The 15558-nt window shown below is 49.0% G+C and overlaps 1 protein-coding gene across 1 annotated transcript in view; it reads right to left on the bottom strand.

Moving 5' to 3' along the window:
• The window catches only part of ZNF131 (zinc finger protein 131), a 206725-nt gene that overhangs the window by 154546 nt on the left and 36621 nt on the right, over window positions 1–15558 (bottom strand). Inside the window, exon 2 of the mRNA XM_030193094.1 lies at window positions 9492–9630. Coding sequence (XP_030048954.1) covers window positions 9492–9615 — 124 coding nt within the window. The 5' untranslated portion in view covers window positions 9616–9630. The remainder of the gene's footprint in view (window positions 1–9491; window positions 9631–15558) is intronic.

Below are 15558 nucleotides of genomic sequence, written 5' to 3'. Positions count from 1 at the left end.
TCTGGGGTCTCCAGCAGCATTCCATGCCAAGAAGTCTGTTTACTTCTTGGAAATCCAGCACTTCCTTTATAGCTCTACAAAAGGGGGTTGGCTGATGTGATCACCTCCTGCTTGGTAGTATTTAAGGACGTTTCTGTCTCCTAGCCAGTGCCTTACAACAGGTTGTCCTGGTTCCACCTCAGCTTTGGCTTTCAGCTTTGGCTTTCAGCTTTGGATCCAGTTTCCAGCTCTACCACCTTCCAGCCTTGGTTCTTATTGCAGCCAAGTTCTGCTTTGCTCCTGGTTCCTGCTCCAGCCTAGTCCTATTCTGCTCCTGGTTCCTGCTCCAGCCAAGTCCTATTCTTTTCCTGGTTCCTGTTCCAGCCAAGCTCTGCTTTCAAGTTCCAGAGTTCCAGCCTTACTTTTCAGTTCCAATCCGGTTTTCAAGCTCCAGTTCAGCTTTTCAGTTCCAGTCCAGCTTTCAAGCTTCAGTCCTAGCCTGGGTGATTCACCTGCTGCTAGCCGTACTCCGGCAGCGACCAAAAGGGCTCACTTGTCCTGAGTTCGTGACATACAGCATATTCTATGCCACACTCAGCAACAGCAGACTGTACAGAATTCTGCACAATTCATGGAGGAGGGGACTTCTGTGCAAATTCAACATTGTGCAGTAGCGCAGAATTCCCCCAGGAAAGCGAATGATACATACCTGTAGCAGGTGCTCTCCGAGGACAGCAGGCTGACTGTGCTCACGACTGGGTTGACGTCCATGGCAGCCCCCACCAACCGGACCAAAACTTTGCGGGCGGTCCCGCACACAGGGCGCGGCCGTCTTCCCGCCCGTGCGCGACCGTTCCCGCTCAGTTGAATGACAAGCAAACTGAGTAAAAACGCAACTCCAAAGGGGAGGAGGGAGGGTAGGTGAGAACAATCAGCCTGCTGTCCTCGGAGAACACCTGCTACAGGTATGTATCATTCGCTTTCTCCGAGGACAAGCAGGCTGCTTGTTCTCACGACTGGGGTATCCCTAGCTCTCAGGCTCACTCAAAACAAGAACCCAGGTCAATGGAACCTCGCAACGGCGAGGGTATAACAGAAATTGACCTACGAAGAACAACTAACTGAGGGTGCAGCCTGACCAGAATAAATTCGGGTCCTGGAGGGTGGAGTTGGATTTAAACCCCAAACAGATTCTGCAGCACTGACTGCCCGAACCGACTGTCGCGTTGGGTATCCTGCTGGAGGCAGTAATGTGATGTGAATGTGTGGACAGATGACCACGTCGCAGCCTTGCAAATCTCTTCAATAGTGGCTGACTTCAAGTGGGCCACCGACGCTGCCATGGCTCTGACACTATGAGCCGTGACATGACCCTCAAGAGTCAGCCCAGCCTGGGCGTAAGTGAAGGAAATGCAATCTGCTAGCCAATTGGAGATGGTGCGTTTCCCGACAGCGACCCCTTTCCTATTGGGGTCGAAAGAAACAAACAATTGGGCGGACTGTCTGTGGGGCTGTGTCCGCTCCAAATAGAAGGCCAATGCTCGCTTGCAGTCCAATGTGTGTAACTGACGTTCAGCAGGGCGGGTATGCGGTCTGGGAAAGAATGTTGGCAAGACAACTGACTGGTTAAGATGGAACTCCGACACCACCTTTGGCAGGAACTTAGGGTGAGTGCGGAGCACTACTCTGTTATGATGAAATTTAGTATACGGAGCATGAGCTACCAGGGCTTGAAGCTCACTGACCCTACGAGCTGAAGTAACTGCCACCAAGGAAATGACCTTCCAGGTCAAGTACTTCAGATGGCATGAATTCAGTGGCTCAAAAGGAGGTTTCATCAGCTGGGTGAGGACGACGTTGAGATCCCATGACACTGCAGGGGGCTTTGACAAAAGCAAGCCTCTCATGAATCGAACGACTAAAGGCTCTCCAGAGATGGCTTTACCCTCTACACGAAGATGGTAAGCACTAATCGCACTAAGGTGATTCCTTACTGAGTTGGTCTTGAGGCCAGACTCTGATAAGTGCAGAAGGTATTCAAGCAGGTTCTGTGCAGGACAAGAACGAGGTTCTAGGGCCTTGCTCTCACACCAAACGACAAACCTCTTTCACTTGAAAAAGTAACTCTTTTTAGTAGAATCCTTCCTAGAGGCAAGCAAGACGCGGGAGACACCCTCAGACAGACCCAACGAAGCGAAGTCTACGCCCTCAACATCCAGGCCGTGAGAGCCAGAGACTGAAGGTTGGGGTGCAGAAGCGCTCCGTCGTTCTGCGAAATGATAGTCGGAAAACACTCCAATCTCCACGGTTCTTCGGAGGACAACTCCAGAAGAAGAGGGAACCAGATCTGGCGGGGCCAAAAAGGCGCTACCAGAATCATGGTGCCGTGGTCTTGCTTGAGCTTCAGTAAGGTCTTCCCCACCAAAGGTATGGGAGGATAAGCATACAGGAGGCTGGTCCCCCAATGGAGGAGAAAGGCATCCGACGCTAGTCTGCCATGTGCCTGTAGTCTGGAACAGAACAGAGGCAGCTTTTGGTTGGTCTGAGAGGCGAAAAGGTCCACCGAGGGAGTGCCCCACTCTCGGAAGATCTTGCGTACCACTCTGGAATGGAGCGACCACTCGTGCAGTTGCATAACTCTGCTCAGTCTGTCGGCCAGACTGTTGTTTACACCTGCCAGGTATGTGGCTTGGAGAAGCATGCCGAACTGGCAAGCCCAACGCCACATCCCGACGGCTTCCTGACACAGGGGGCGAGATCCGGTGCCCCCCTGCTTGTTGATGTAATACATTGCAACCTGATTGTCCGAATTTGGATAATTTGACAGGACAGCCGATCTCTGAAAGCCTTCAGTGCGTTCCAGACCGCTCGGAGCTCCAGGAGGTTGATCTGAAGATCCTTTTCCTGGAGGGACCACAGTCCCTGGGTGTGAAGCCCATCGACATGAGCTCCCCACCCCAAGCGAGATGCATCCGCTGTTAGCACTTTCGTGGGCTGTGGAATTTGGAATGGGCGTCCCAGGGTCAAATTGGTCCGAATGGTCCACCAGTGCAGTGAAGTGCGGCAACTGGTGGAGAGGCGGATGACATCTTCTAGATTCCCGGTGGCTTGAAACCACTGGGAAGCTAGGGTCCATTGAGCAGATCTCATGTGAAGACGAGCCATGGGAGTCACATGAACTGTAGAGGCCATATGACCTAGGAGTCTCAACATCTGCCGAGCTGTGACCTGCTGAGACGCTCTGGTCTGGGAAGCGAGGGACAGGAGGTTGTGGGCCCTCGCTTCGGAAAGAAAGGCCTGAGCCGTCTGAGAATTCAGCAGAGCTCCTATGAATTCCAGAGATTGGACTGGCTGGAGATGGGACTTTGGGTAATTTATCACAAACCCCAGCAGCTCCAGGAGGTGAATAGTGCACTGCATGGACTGGAGAGCTCCTGCCTCCGAGGTGTTCTTGACCAGCCAATCGTCGAGATATGGGAACACGTGCACTCCCAGCTTGCGTAGATACGCTGCGACCACCACGAGGCACTTGGCGAACACCCGTGGGGCAGAGGCGAGCCCAAAGGGCAGCACACAATACTGAAAGTGCCGTGTGCCCAGGCGGAATCTGAAATACTGTCTGTGAGCTGGCAGTATCGGGATGTGAGTGTATGCGTCCTTTAAATCCATGGAACATAGCCAATCATTTTTCTGGATCATTGGCAGAAGGGTGCCCAAGGAAAGCATCCTGAACTTTTCTTTGACCAGGTATTTGTTCAGGCCTCTCAGGTCTAGGATGGGGCGCATCCCCCCTGTTTTCTTTTCCACAAGGAAGTACCTGGAATAGAATCCCTGCCCTTCCTGCCCGGGTGGTACGGGCTCGACCGCATTGGCGCTGAGAAGGGCGGAGAGTTCCTCTGCAAGTACCCGCTTGTGCTGGGAGCTGAAGGATTGAGCTCCCGGAGGACAATTTGGTGGAGGGGAGGCCAAATTCAGGGCGTATCCGCACCGCACTATTTGGAGAACCCACTGGTCGGAGGTTATTAGAGGCCACCTTTGGTGAAAAAGCTTTAACCTCCCTCCGACTGGCAGATCGTCCGGCACGGACACTTTGATGGCGGCTATGTTCCCATGGATCCAGTCAAAAACCCGTCCCCGGTTTTTGCTGTGGAGGCGCCGGGGGCTGCTTAGGCGCACGCTGTTGACGGGAACGAGCGCGCTGGGACTGTCCCTGTGCCTGAGGAGGCCTTTGGGCCGGCTGGGTGTACCTACGCTTGTTGTAGGCGTAGGGCGCAGCCTGCCTGGCCCAGGAAAAACGTCCACCTGCTGAGGTGGATGCTGAAGGCGCCCGGTGGGAGAGTTTGTCGAGGGCGGTTTCCCGCTGATGTAGTTGGTCCACCAACTGCTCGACCTTCTCACCAAAAATATTATCCCCCTGGCAAGGGACATCAGCCAGCCTCTGCTGGGTGCGGTTGTCCAGGTCAGAGGCACGCAGCCATGAGAGCCTGCACCTCACTATACCTTGGGCCGCAGCACGAGATGCCACATCACAGGTGTCATATATACCCATGGACAGGAACTTTCTGCACGCCTTCAGCTGCCTGACCACCTCCTGAAAAGGCCTGGACTGCTCCGGGGGGAGCTTGTCGACCAGGTCCACCAGTTGCTTCACATTATTCCGCATGTGTATGCTCGTGTAGAGCTGGTAGGACTGGATGCGGGTCTCGAGCATTGAAGATTGGTAGGCCTTCCTCCCAAACGAGTCCAGAGTGTGAGACTCCCGCCCCGGGGGCGCCGAGGCGGTATCCCTCGAACTCCGTGCCCTCTTGAGAGCAGAGTCCACGACCGCCGAGTCATGAGGCAATTGAGGCCGCATTAACTCTGGGTCTAAGTGGATCCTGTATTGGGACTCCGCTTTCTTGGGGATGGTGGGATTAGATAAAGGTCTCAACCAGTTCTGAAGCAGTGTCTCTTTGAGGACATTGTGCAACGGTACCGTGGAGGACTCTCTAGGTGGTGATGGATAGTCGAGGACCTCGAGCATCTCAGCCCTCGGCTCATCCACAGAGACCACGGGGAAGGGAATGCAAATAGACATATCCCTGACGAAGGAGGCAAAGGAGAGGCTCTCAGGTGGCGAGAGCTTTCTCTCTGGTGAAGGAGTGGGGTCAGAGGGAAGGCCCACAGACTCCTCTGAGGAGAAATATCTGGGGTCCTCCTCCTCCCCCCACGAGGCCTCTTTCTCGGTGTCGGACATGAGCTCCTGTAGCTCAGACTTGAACCGAGCCCGGCTCGACTTCGAGGCACCGAGTCCTCGGTGGCGGCGTCGAGCGGTGGATTCCCGTGCCGGCAGGGATGAAGCTCCCTCCATCGACGGGTACTACACCTGCGTGGAGGTCGAGACCGGCGCCGCAAGCGGCGTCGGCGTCGAAGGCCTCAGCACCGGGCTAGAGCACGCCGGCACCTCCATCAACGGCGCCAAGGGCGCAAGCACCCCCGCCGCCGGCACAGTCTGGCGCATCAGCCCTTCCAGGATCCCCAGAAGGATGGCTCGAAGGCACTCGTCCAGGCCCGCTGTCGGGAAAGGCGAGGGGGCTGGTAGAGGTGTCGGTGCCGGAAGCTGTTCGGGTCCAGGAGACGGCACCGAAGTGCTGGAACCCTGACGAGACAAAACCTCTACTACAGAGGGGGACCGCTCCTCCCGGCGCTGCTGCTTCCTCGGCGTCGAATCGTCTCGGGAGCCGGGAGCCATATGCGCCGTGGGCGACCGATAACGGTGCTTTTTTGTCTTTTTCCAGTGCCCGTCATCGGCGCTACCGAGGAGGAGGAGGTAGATCCCCCTCGGCTTCGAGGAATCGGGTCCGACAGGGTTCGGTCCCGAGGGCCCTGGGTAGAGGGAGTGGCCGGGGCCGATTGCCCACGCGGCCGCTCACCCCTGCCGTCTCCGGAAGGACCGGCGGGCCGACAGGACCTGTGCTCCAGGGGTCGGTGCTGATTTCGTGGACATCGGTACCGGTACCGAAGATCCGGCCGTCGATACCGATGCCGTCGAAGTCGAGGGGCCGGCGCAAGTTCCAAAAAGACGGCCCCATAGAACTTGCCTCTCCACCTGTGTCCGTTTCAGTAAACCGAGACACAAGGTGCACGTCTTGGTATCGTGCTCCGGCCCGAGGCACTGGAGGCACCAAGCGTGTCGGTCTGCGAGATATGCTGGCCGCACCGACCACACTTCTTAAATCCACTCGGGACCTTCGAGGACATTGACGGAAAAATCGCGTCGGTGAAGTCAAAGTCGTTGATGGTGGCGGTAAAATTCACACCTCGAAAAATAAATCGACCGCGAAGCCACAAGGCCGCAACGAGACGCCCCCGCTAAAAAGACGAGGGAAAATAAAGTTCTTCTCGTTTTTTTTTTTAACAAAATAAAACAGAGAAGCGAAGAAACACAACAAAGAATAAATCTCGCGGCGAAAGCGCGATCCGGTTTCCGGGGCTGACAGAGAGAACGCGGCTCTCTCCAGCCCGGAAAAGAAAAGACTGCGCGGGAACGATCGCGCACGGGCGGGAAGACGGCCGCACATGCGCGGTGGGCGTGCCCTGCGTGCGGGACCGCCCGCAAAGTTTTGGTCCGGTTGGTGGGGGCTGCCGTGGACGTCAACCAAGTCGTGAGAACAAGCAGCCTGCTTGTCCTCGGAGAATGATATTTTCTCTCTCCCTGGGCCCTACCTCAGTGAGGGAACCTACTACTGAGAAGAACCGACAGCCTGCAAGACCTTCCATTTTTATCAAGTTATTCAGGCTCTGGTTTAAAGGCAGTAATAGGTTTACCTCACAGGAACAGCATTAACCAATGTTCATGTAAAATATATGTCTATCCATGTGTTTACAAGTTATGGCAATATATTTTACACATTTTATGTGTTTGTTCATTACTATTTCTTAATAAATTGTTCAAAAACATTTAAACACCATGCACTATATTACCACGTAGATCAAAATGTTGCCATTTCTTCCTTCAAGTCAAACTTTATGGAAAAATTACATATCTCCCCATCATCGGTTATATTTCTTCATACAGATATATACGAGGATAAAAAAGGTAAGTGTGTGTCTGTGAAATTTAGTCAAACCTGTTAATTTTCTTTCCTTTAGTCCTGCTGCATCAGTCTGTACAATTAGGTTGCATCTACATCCTCGAGGTAGAGAAACTCACTTTTCCCAATGATGATATCACTGGCATAAGGGCTGGTGCTCTGTGTAAAACTCCAGTATGCCTCTGTCAAAGCAGCAGAAAGTCCCATATAACACACTCATGCCCCATCAAACCACTGTAGCAATAATTAATTGCCCTAGGTTGTCTTCTTGCTACTATTTTTTTTCTCTCTCTCCTTTTTTTTTCTAAGAAAGAAAAATATGACTAGAGAGAAGCAGAGAACTCAATGAGTCCCTTGAACCCAAGTCTTCCAGGGAGAGTCACAGACTAGATCCAAGGAAGCATGGTTTCACTAGTGGCAAGTGTACTACTACTATTTAGCATTTCTATAGCGCTACAAGGCATACGCAGCGCTGCACAAACATAGAAGAAAGACAGTCCCTGCTCATCTGACAAATCTGATTAATTTCTTTGACTAGGTGACCAGAGAGTTGGATCAAGTGACAGCACTAGATGTGGTGTATTTAGATTTTAGCAAAGCCACATGGTTCTACATAGACTAATAAATAAACTGAGTGTAACCTTGGTATAGGCCCTAAAGTGACTGACTGGGTTAGGAACTGGTAGAAGGTGTAGAAGGTGACATAGTAGTAGTAAATGGAGCTCACTCTGAGGAAAGAGATGTTACCAGTGGTGTGGAAGCAAGGCCGTTAGGCTCCAACAAGCAGTGCAGACTTTAAGCCTGCATGGCTGGGAGCTAGGCCAGAGACTAGGAGCACAAGCCCACAATACCTACCTTCTGCTGGAGGTAGAGAAAATACTGGCATTTTCCACAGAGTACCAATCCTTATACCAGTAATATCACTGGTAAAAGTCAGCCTCTCTATCTCCATCTCCTGGTAGGAAAAGGGAAATAATCCAATCGTACATACTGGATGCTAAGGGAAAGAAAAATATAAGAGATATTTAAAAGAAATTGCTTTTGGAGTCTTTATGTAATTATTTTGTTGGATTGCCTGTTTCAAGGTGTCAAAAATTGTTGAAACATAAATTACTTAAAAGAAAAAAAACCTAATAAAATAAAATTCAGATTTAACCAAAAATCAAGATTTAAAGAATCTATACGTGGAGGAGTAGCCTAGTGGTTAGTGCAGTGGACTTTGATCCTGGGGAACTGAGTTCAATTCCCACTGCAGCTCCTTGTGACTCTGGGCAAGTCACTTAACCCTCCATTGCCCCTGGTACAAAATAAGTACCTGAATATATGTAAACCACTTTGAATGTAGTTGCAAAAACCTCAGGAAGGCGGTATATCAAGTCCCAATTCCCTTTCCCCTATATTGTAATGACTCGTGGACTCTGCCTAAAGCCGACAGGTACAGCAGGGAAAGTTCCAACCTGCATTACTCCCGACCACAGAATAGGTGCCTGAAGGAGATGGAAAACCTTGCATGGCTAGAGAAAGGGAAAGAACCCAGACAAATATCTCCCATGCAAATTCAGAGGCAATCCATAGAGGCACACCAGGATCCTGAATTAGCCCAAGCTTCCTGTCTGTCTAAACACTATAATATGGACACGGATTGCAGCTGGGAGGGGGAAGGGTTCCCATGGGCTAATTGGGAGGATGTAGGGAGTGAGGAGACAGAGATGGAGTGGGTTGATCAGGGAGTGTCTCAAACTGCCCCAGAGATCACAATTCCTGAAGAGGAGGAGCGAATAGTTGAACATTTTGGCTTTCACACAGTCCCAGTGGGAGAACCAGAGCCAATTGTAACCAGTAAAGTAGGAGGTGAGACAAGCCCAGCCTAAATTACTCTGGGGCTGTCAGCAAACAGTGTGAAAAGCCATTAACTATTTCTGAACTGTCTGAACTAAGAAATGAACTTTCATTGATAAGCAATAGTGATGCTTTGGGTTCAGTTTATGTATTTGTTTGTGCTCAGAAGAGGGGGATGTTTAAAGTTCCCTTGGCGTTTTCAAGCCCTGCCAAAGGACAGAGCTGTGACAAGCTGTATGTCCAGAAGCTTTACTGGGAGGGGAGAGGAAGAGTGAAGTGTGTCTTCCTTTCAATTTAAACAATAGGAAAAACAAACATTACAGAGTGCTGGGCACTACAGGAAATCTATTTCTGCTAAGGAGACTGCGAGCTATATTTTTTTCTTTTTGAGAAGCAAGACTGAAATCCCGGCCTGGAGTTAAAGACTGGGATTGCAGTAGGTTTTTTTGTGGTTTGATTTGTGTTTTGAGGCTTGCTTTGCAGCAGCCTCATCTTCAAAGACAAGACAAGACTCCATCCAGACTTCTACCAGCCTTACAGCCAAGGGACACATTACAATATGAATGTTCAAACATCAGCATACAACTATAAATTACATACCATCTACAATAAGGGTGATGTCAGTAAACTGATCTTGCTGGCGTTGTTCATTCAGTCGGTCCAACATTACTTTATAATGATCTGGAAACTCTTGAATGTATTCCATCGTCTCTTCTGCTTCCATAGCCAGTTTCCCTTCCTGACAAAATACAATTGTGATTTCTTTAAATAAACTGTATTTCATGTTAGCTATAATAGTTAAAGCAGGTAGGGATGACTATACCCTAATTTTCAAGGATTACATTACAGACAATGGAGCCAATGCAGAGAGCCACATATCGACGGTTTCGTATGAGGCTTCTACCACAAAATTAGCTCAAAAATATACCTCAGCCATGCAGTAAACAATGAGCAAGCAGATTACTGCCGTGCTAAAAAAACATGCGGTAATCTGCAGCTCATTGCCCAAATGTCCCACTTCCTTTCAGTATGTGAGTGGTGACTGGATCACACACTGACAAAGACATTTAGAAAGGAAAGTCTCTGGCAGTCTGCATTTGCCTCAACACTCTAGTAGTCTAGAAGTCCCTCCCTCCATCTGACTTGAATCCCCCTCCCCTGCCCAGAAAAGAAAAAAAATCTCTGTGAAGTGGTCACCCAACCACTCCCTGGGACCCTATCAGATTGCTCTCCCCCTCCCCCCAAAAGTATACCTTGACAAGGCAGGAGAAATGTACTCCAGGATACACCAGGAAGGTCAGGTGCCACCAATTTCCAACATGGCATCGCTCCTGCCTCTTCAAGATATCTTTGGGGGATGGGGTCTGAGGGAATACCACTAGATATCAGCAATTTTTTTTTTTTTGGTCATGGCAAGGGGGTTTGGGTAGGTGGAGGGAGGGGGAGCTGCTACACTACCAGGGATTGAGGATTAGGAGTAGGTGACCGGGGATCATCTCTGGGGGGCAGGATTAGGGGTATGAGATGCCCAGGGAGCTTACTAGCTTTTCTGTCCAGATGCAGAAGGTGAAGTAACCCCGCCTATACCACCTCGGACCATACAAAGGGGCAGCATAGCTTCAATTCTACTGTGCACTGATGCTCGTGGTGGCTCTCTGCATCAGCCCCTATGTGCTCTTGGCAAGGGGAGATTGGAATAGCTACAGACTTCTGCCAGCACTGTGCAATAATGCAATAAGAGCTGATTTACTAAGCCTTCTTTTCTTGTAAACATAGGGGTCCTTTTACTAAGCAGTGATAATAACAGTATCTATAAAAATAATGGTACCTCCTCCCATCTGAAGGGGAATATCAGAAATTAAATGTTAGTACAGAAAATAAGAAAATGAATAAATGCTTGTCTGCCCTATCTGTTGAAGTACTGAATTGACAGCACCAGGTCTGCTTAGTAACTAATATTCTTACCAGATGCTAGAAATTATCGCTAAGTAGACATGTCTGAAAGAAGACAGGGAACTGAAAGTGATCCCTTAGACTGCACATCTGAGCACACAGGTGCAGTATGAAATATGTATGGTAGTTGCAAATGAGTTCTTTTTATTATAATTAGATTCTTTACCAGAATAGTTCATGGCTGTTATGCTTTGTCCTGAACCCTCTAACTTGCTGATGGCAAGCATTATGTAAGCAGAATATAACGTAGTCCAGTGGTTCCCAAACCTGGAGGCACCCCAGCCAGGCAGGCTTTGAGATATTCACAATGAATATTCATGAGATATTTGCATGCTCTGTCTCCACTGGATGCAGATTTCTCTCATGAATATTCATTGTGGATATCCCAAAAACCTGACTGGCTGGGGTGCCTCCAGTATCAGGTTTGGGAACCACTAACTGATTTCACATTATTATTACATTTGTACCCCACGCTTTCCCACACATAGCAGGTTCAATGCAGCTTACATAGTAAATAGAATTACAAAGTATTGTAAGGAGAATATTATAAATTGTAATAGTAAGGTTTTAAGAATATGTGAATTGAACATGGAAAGGTAAACAAGGAGGCATATATTGAGCCAAGTACATAGGATCTCTAAGGGAGGTTTAAGGAGAGTAAATGCGCTTTAAGAAGAATGTGGGCTACAGTCTTTTACATTCCGATTTTTGATAGTCCTGCATAGATGGTATTGCAATAATTCTAGAATGGTTTGTATCCTGTGATTTATGATGTAAACCTGTTGACCTGTAATCCATGACTTAATAGTTTTTGCCAGTAAAACAGAGAAGACGACTGGAAGGATTTGAGACAGTTCTATGTGAGTCCACTGATTGAGTGAACTGGACTCTCTTAGCAAAGGCCCTTGCTATCTATCTATATCTATATATGGCTGGGACCAATAAGGGTTAGAGTCATGGCAGGGCTCTCGTTCCCATCCTTTGATTATATCATATGACTGGGGAGAAAGATGGCAGTTCCTCCTGCAGAGATCTTTTTCAGTGGAGAAGCTGTTTTTAACTGGCAACCCAGTTGTAGTCTGCAGGGGATTGGAAAGCCAGGACCGACAGATTAAGTGACAGGAAACCACATAAATCTGGAAGGAGAGATGATAATGTCAAAGTGCACTAACATTAGAAAATTAGAAGATAAAATTCAACAGCTTACTATGTTGCTAAAAAATAAATAAATAAAAACTTCAGCCACTGCTGTCAGTACTGCAAAAAGAGGAACTTCCATCAACTAGTATAGATTTTAAAACGCACTGTAGAGAAAATCTGTGACTCTAATTGATCATTCTAAATTGAGCTCTTTAAAGGGAATACTAGAGGATTCTCGTCTAAGTACTACTACTACTACTACTACTACTATTTAGCATTTCTGTCTGCTTCTTCCTCTTAGTAGGAATTTAAGGCTGTAGTTTCAGGGATTAAGTAAACTGGGTATCCAGAATTAGGCTGCCAGCCCAGTCAAACTGCGATATTTCAGACACACTAGAAAGAGTATGCAGGAACAGACAATCGTCAGTAACATAATACAGAAAGGGTTTGTTGGTAGGGACTTTGTCTAGGTCAGGGACAGGAAAGAAAACAATAAAAATGCCATAGTGAAGATGGCAGCCCTGCTTAAAAGTTAGAACAGAGGTTTTCAACCCAGTCCTTGGGGAACACCTAGCCAGTTGGGGTTTTCAGAATATCTTTATGAATTCAATGTAATATACTACTAGAGATCAATTAGATTTTAGAGGTTACCAAATATTTACTAAATACACCTTTAAGTAACCACTATTTCAGCATTATAATCAAAAATATGTTTTTTTTTAATTTTTTCATATGCTTTTAACACATTTTATCAATTTTCATCATGAGCAATATTAACTCTTATTTCCCTCTACTGTATTGACATTCTACACTCATTCATACCATACCTATCCACAATACCACACTACACTTATTCATTCTATGTTTCAACGATTTTTATTGATGAACTAGTAAAAAAGGCCCGTTTCTGACACAAATGAAAACGGGCGCTAGCAAGGTTTCCTCGGAGTGTGTATGTTTGGGAGAGTGTATGTGAGAGTGTCTGTTTGAGAGTCAGAGTGAAAGTGTGATTGTGTGAGAGAGAGCGTGAGTCTGGGTGTGAGTGTGTTTGTGTGCAAGTGTGTATGTGAGACACAGTGTGAGTGAGAGTGTGTGTGTGTGGGAGAGAGAGAGTGTGTGTGAGACACAGATTCTCTGTTTGAGTGAGTGTATGAGACCAAGCGAGTGTGTGAGTGACTGTGTGGCACATAGAGAGTGAATGTGATACAGTGTGAGACAGAGTGTGTGAGAGTGAGAAAGACATTGTATATGAGAGAGAGAGTGTGAGCCGTGCCCTCCCAATCCATGGCCATCTGTCCCCTGCCCCTCCATTTTTCCCTATCCAGCATTTCCCCTCTCTGCCTGAGGCCTGCTCTCCCAATCCATGGCCATCCATGTTTGTCTGTCACCTGCCCCCTCCATTCATCCCTATCCAGCATGTCCCCTCTCTGCTTGAGGCCTGCCCTGCAATCCATATCCATCCATGCCCATCTGTCCCTCCATTCATCCCTATGCAGCAATTCCCCTCTCCCTGAGTCCTGCCCTTCCAATCCATGCCCAATCCATGCTCCTCTGTCACCTGGCCCCTCCATTTTTCCTATCCAGCATTTCCCCTCTCTGCCTGAGGCCTGCCCTGCAATCCATATCCATCCATGCCCATCTGTCCCCTCCATTCATCCCTATCCAGCAATTCCCCTCTCCCTGAGTCCTGCCCTTCCAATCCATGCCCATCCATGCTCCTCTGTCACCTGGCCCCTCCATTTTTCCCTATCCAGCATTTCCCCTCTCTGCCTGAGGCCTGCTCTGTAATCCATATCCATCCATGCCCATCTGTCCCCTCCATTCATCCCTATCCAGCAATTCCCCTCTCCCTGAGTCCTGCCCTTCCAATCCATGCTCATCTGTCACCTGGCCCCTCATTTTTCCCTATCCAGCATTTCCCCTCTCTGCCTGAGGCCTGCTCTGTAATCCATGCTCCTCTGTCCCCTGCCGCCTCCATTCATCCTTTTCCAGCAAGTCCCCTCTCGCCCTCCATGACCCCCCCCCCCCTCGCATCCATGCTACGCTCTCTCCCATGTCCCAGCCTGGCCCGCCTCTTCTTTCCCCCCCCCCTTCGCATCCATGCCCCCCCCTTCGCATCCATGCCTCGCATCCATACCCCCCCCTCGCATCCATGCCCCCCCACCCCTTCGCATCCATGCCCCCCCCTCGCATCCATGCCTCGTCACCCCTTCGCATCCATGCCTCGCATCCATGCATCCCATTTTTTTTTTTAATTCTTTTAACTTTACTTCCGTGGCGGTTCGTGCAGCGAAGCGTCAGGGAAGGAGGCGGCGCTCCCGACGTCTAGCTTTCCCTTCGCTGTGTTCCGCCTTGTTTTGAAGGCGGAACACAGCGAAGGGAAGGCTAGACGTCGGGAGCGCCGCCTCCTTCCCTGACGCTTCGCTTCCGTATTTGTTTGTTTAGGCGCGAGGGCGGGGCAGAGACGGCTGGCTGGCTTGAAGGCTTCACACCACGAATCCCCGAACCCTTCAGCCTCAGCCTGGGAGTGACGTCAGATGGCTTCAAGGCTTCAGGCTTCAGGCTTCAAGGCTTCAAGGCTTCAGACTTCCGGCTTCAAGCTTCCGGCTTCACAGAACGTTGTCCTGAGAACTTAGGCTTCCGGCTTCACAGAACGTTGTCTTCAGAACGTTCACGGTGCGTTTTATTATATTAGATTAGAAGATACAATTCCATCTTAGCACATTGATGGGCAGTATAACTTGCATCACACAATTGCAACATAACAAAGGATACCCCACTGCTTTTAGTCATCATGTTTTCAACATTTCTATCCTCCCCCCCCCCCCAGCCCCACTTTATCAGCAGTTCTCATTGATGTGATTATACAAACCACAATTATCATCGATACATTGGCATAACCCTCCCTCCCCTCCTATCAACATTTTGAGTAATATATTCAAGATTCAAATCCCTCCCTCCCCTCCCCTCTACCCCCCACTCCTTATTTAGAGATATCCAGACTGCTAACTTATTCCCACCAAGGATAGTCTAATTCAATATATATCTAAAGCGAGTTCACCATTAAACTTCGCCCTTTAGGAGACAGACTATGAATGTATGGCCCCCAAACTTCCAAAAATCGCCTCAACCTCCCAGTGGACCTTCCCACCCCCCTCCTCTCAAACAACACAAATTCATGTAACTTGTTGCGCCAGTGCCAGAAGTCCGGAGAGGTCTCCTCCACCCACCGGCTCATTATTAGCCTCTTACCAATCAAGAAGGCCTTCCGAACCAACTGACGGGCTGAACCCCCTTGCAAAAGAAAGCTTCATATTTATCTAACAAAATTCCCATCGGAGAGCACATGATTCTCAAGTCCAAAAGATCCGCCAGATATTGAGCAATGGAATCCCAAAATGTCTCACCTTATAGCAGCTCCATAAACAATGAAAAAAAGATCCCGGAGCCCTCCCACACTTCCCACATAAGGGCGTAGAGATTCCCCCATCTTGAATATCTGAGCTTTCGTTAGATAGGCCCTGTGAAGGATGCGGTATTGGCACTCTCTAAGCCCTGCATTCCCCGTTAAACT

The sequence above is a fragment of the Microcaecilia unicolor genome, chromosome 2, assembly GCF_901765095.1.
Source record: "Microcaecilia unicolor chromosome 2, aMicUni1.1, whole genome shotgun sequence".
Taxonomy (NCBI): Eukaryota; Metazoa; Chordata; class Amphibia; order Gymnophiona; family Siphonopidae; genus Microcaecilia; species Microcaecilia unicolor.
The sequence above is the reverse complement of the archived record's forward strand: the minus strand, read 5'-3'. Positions and strand labels throughout refer to the sequence as shown.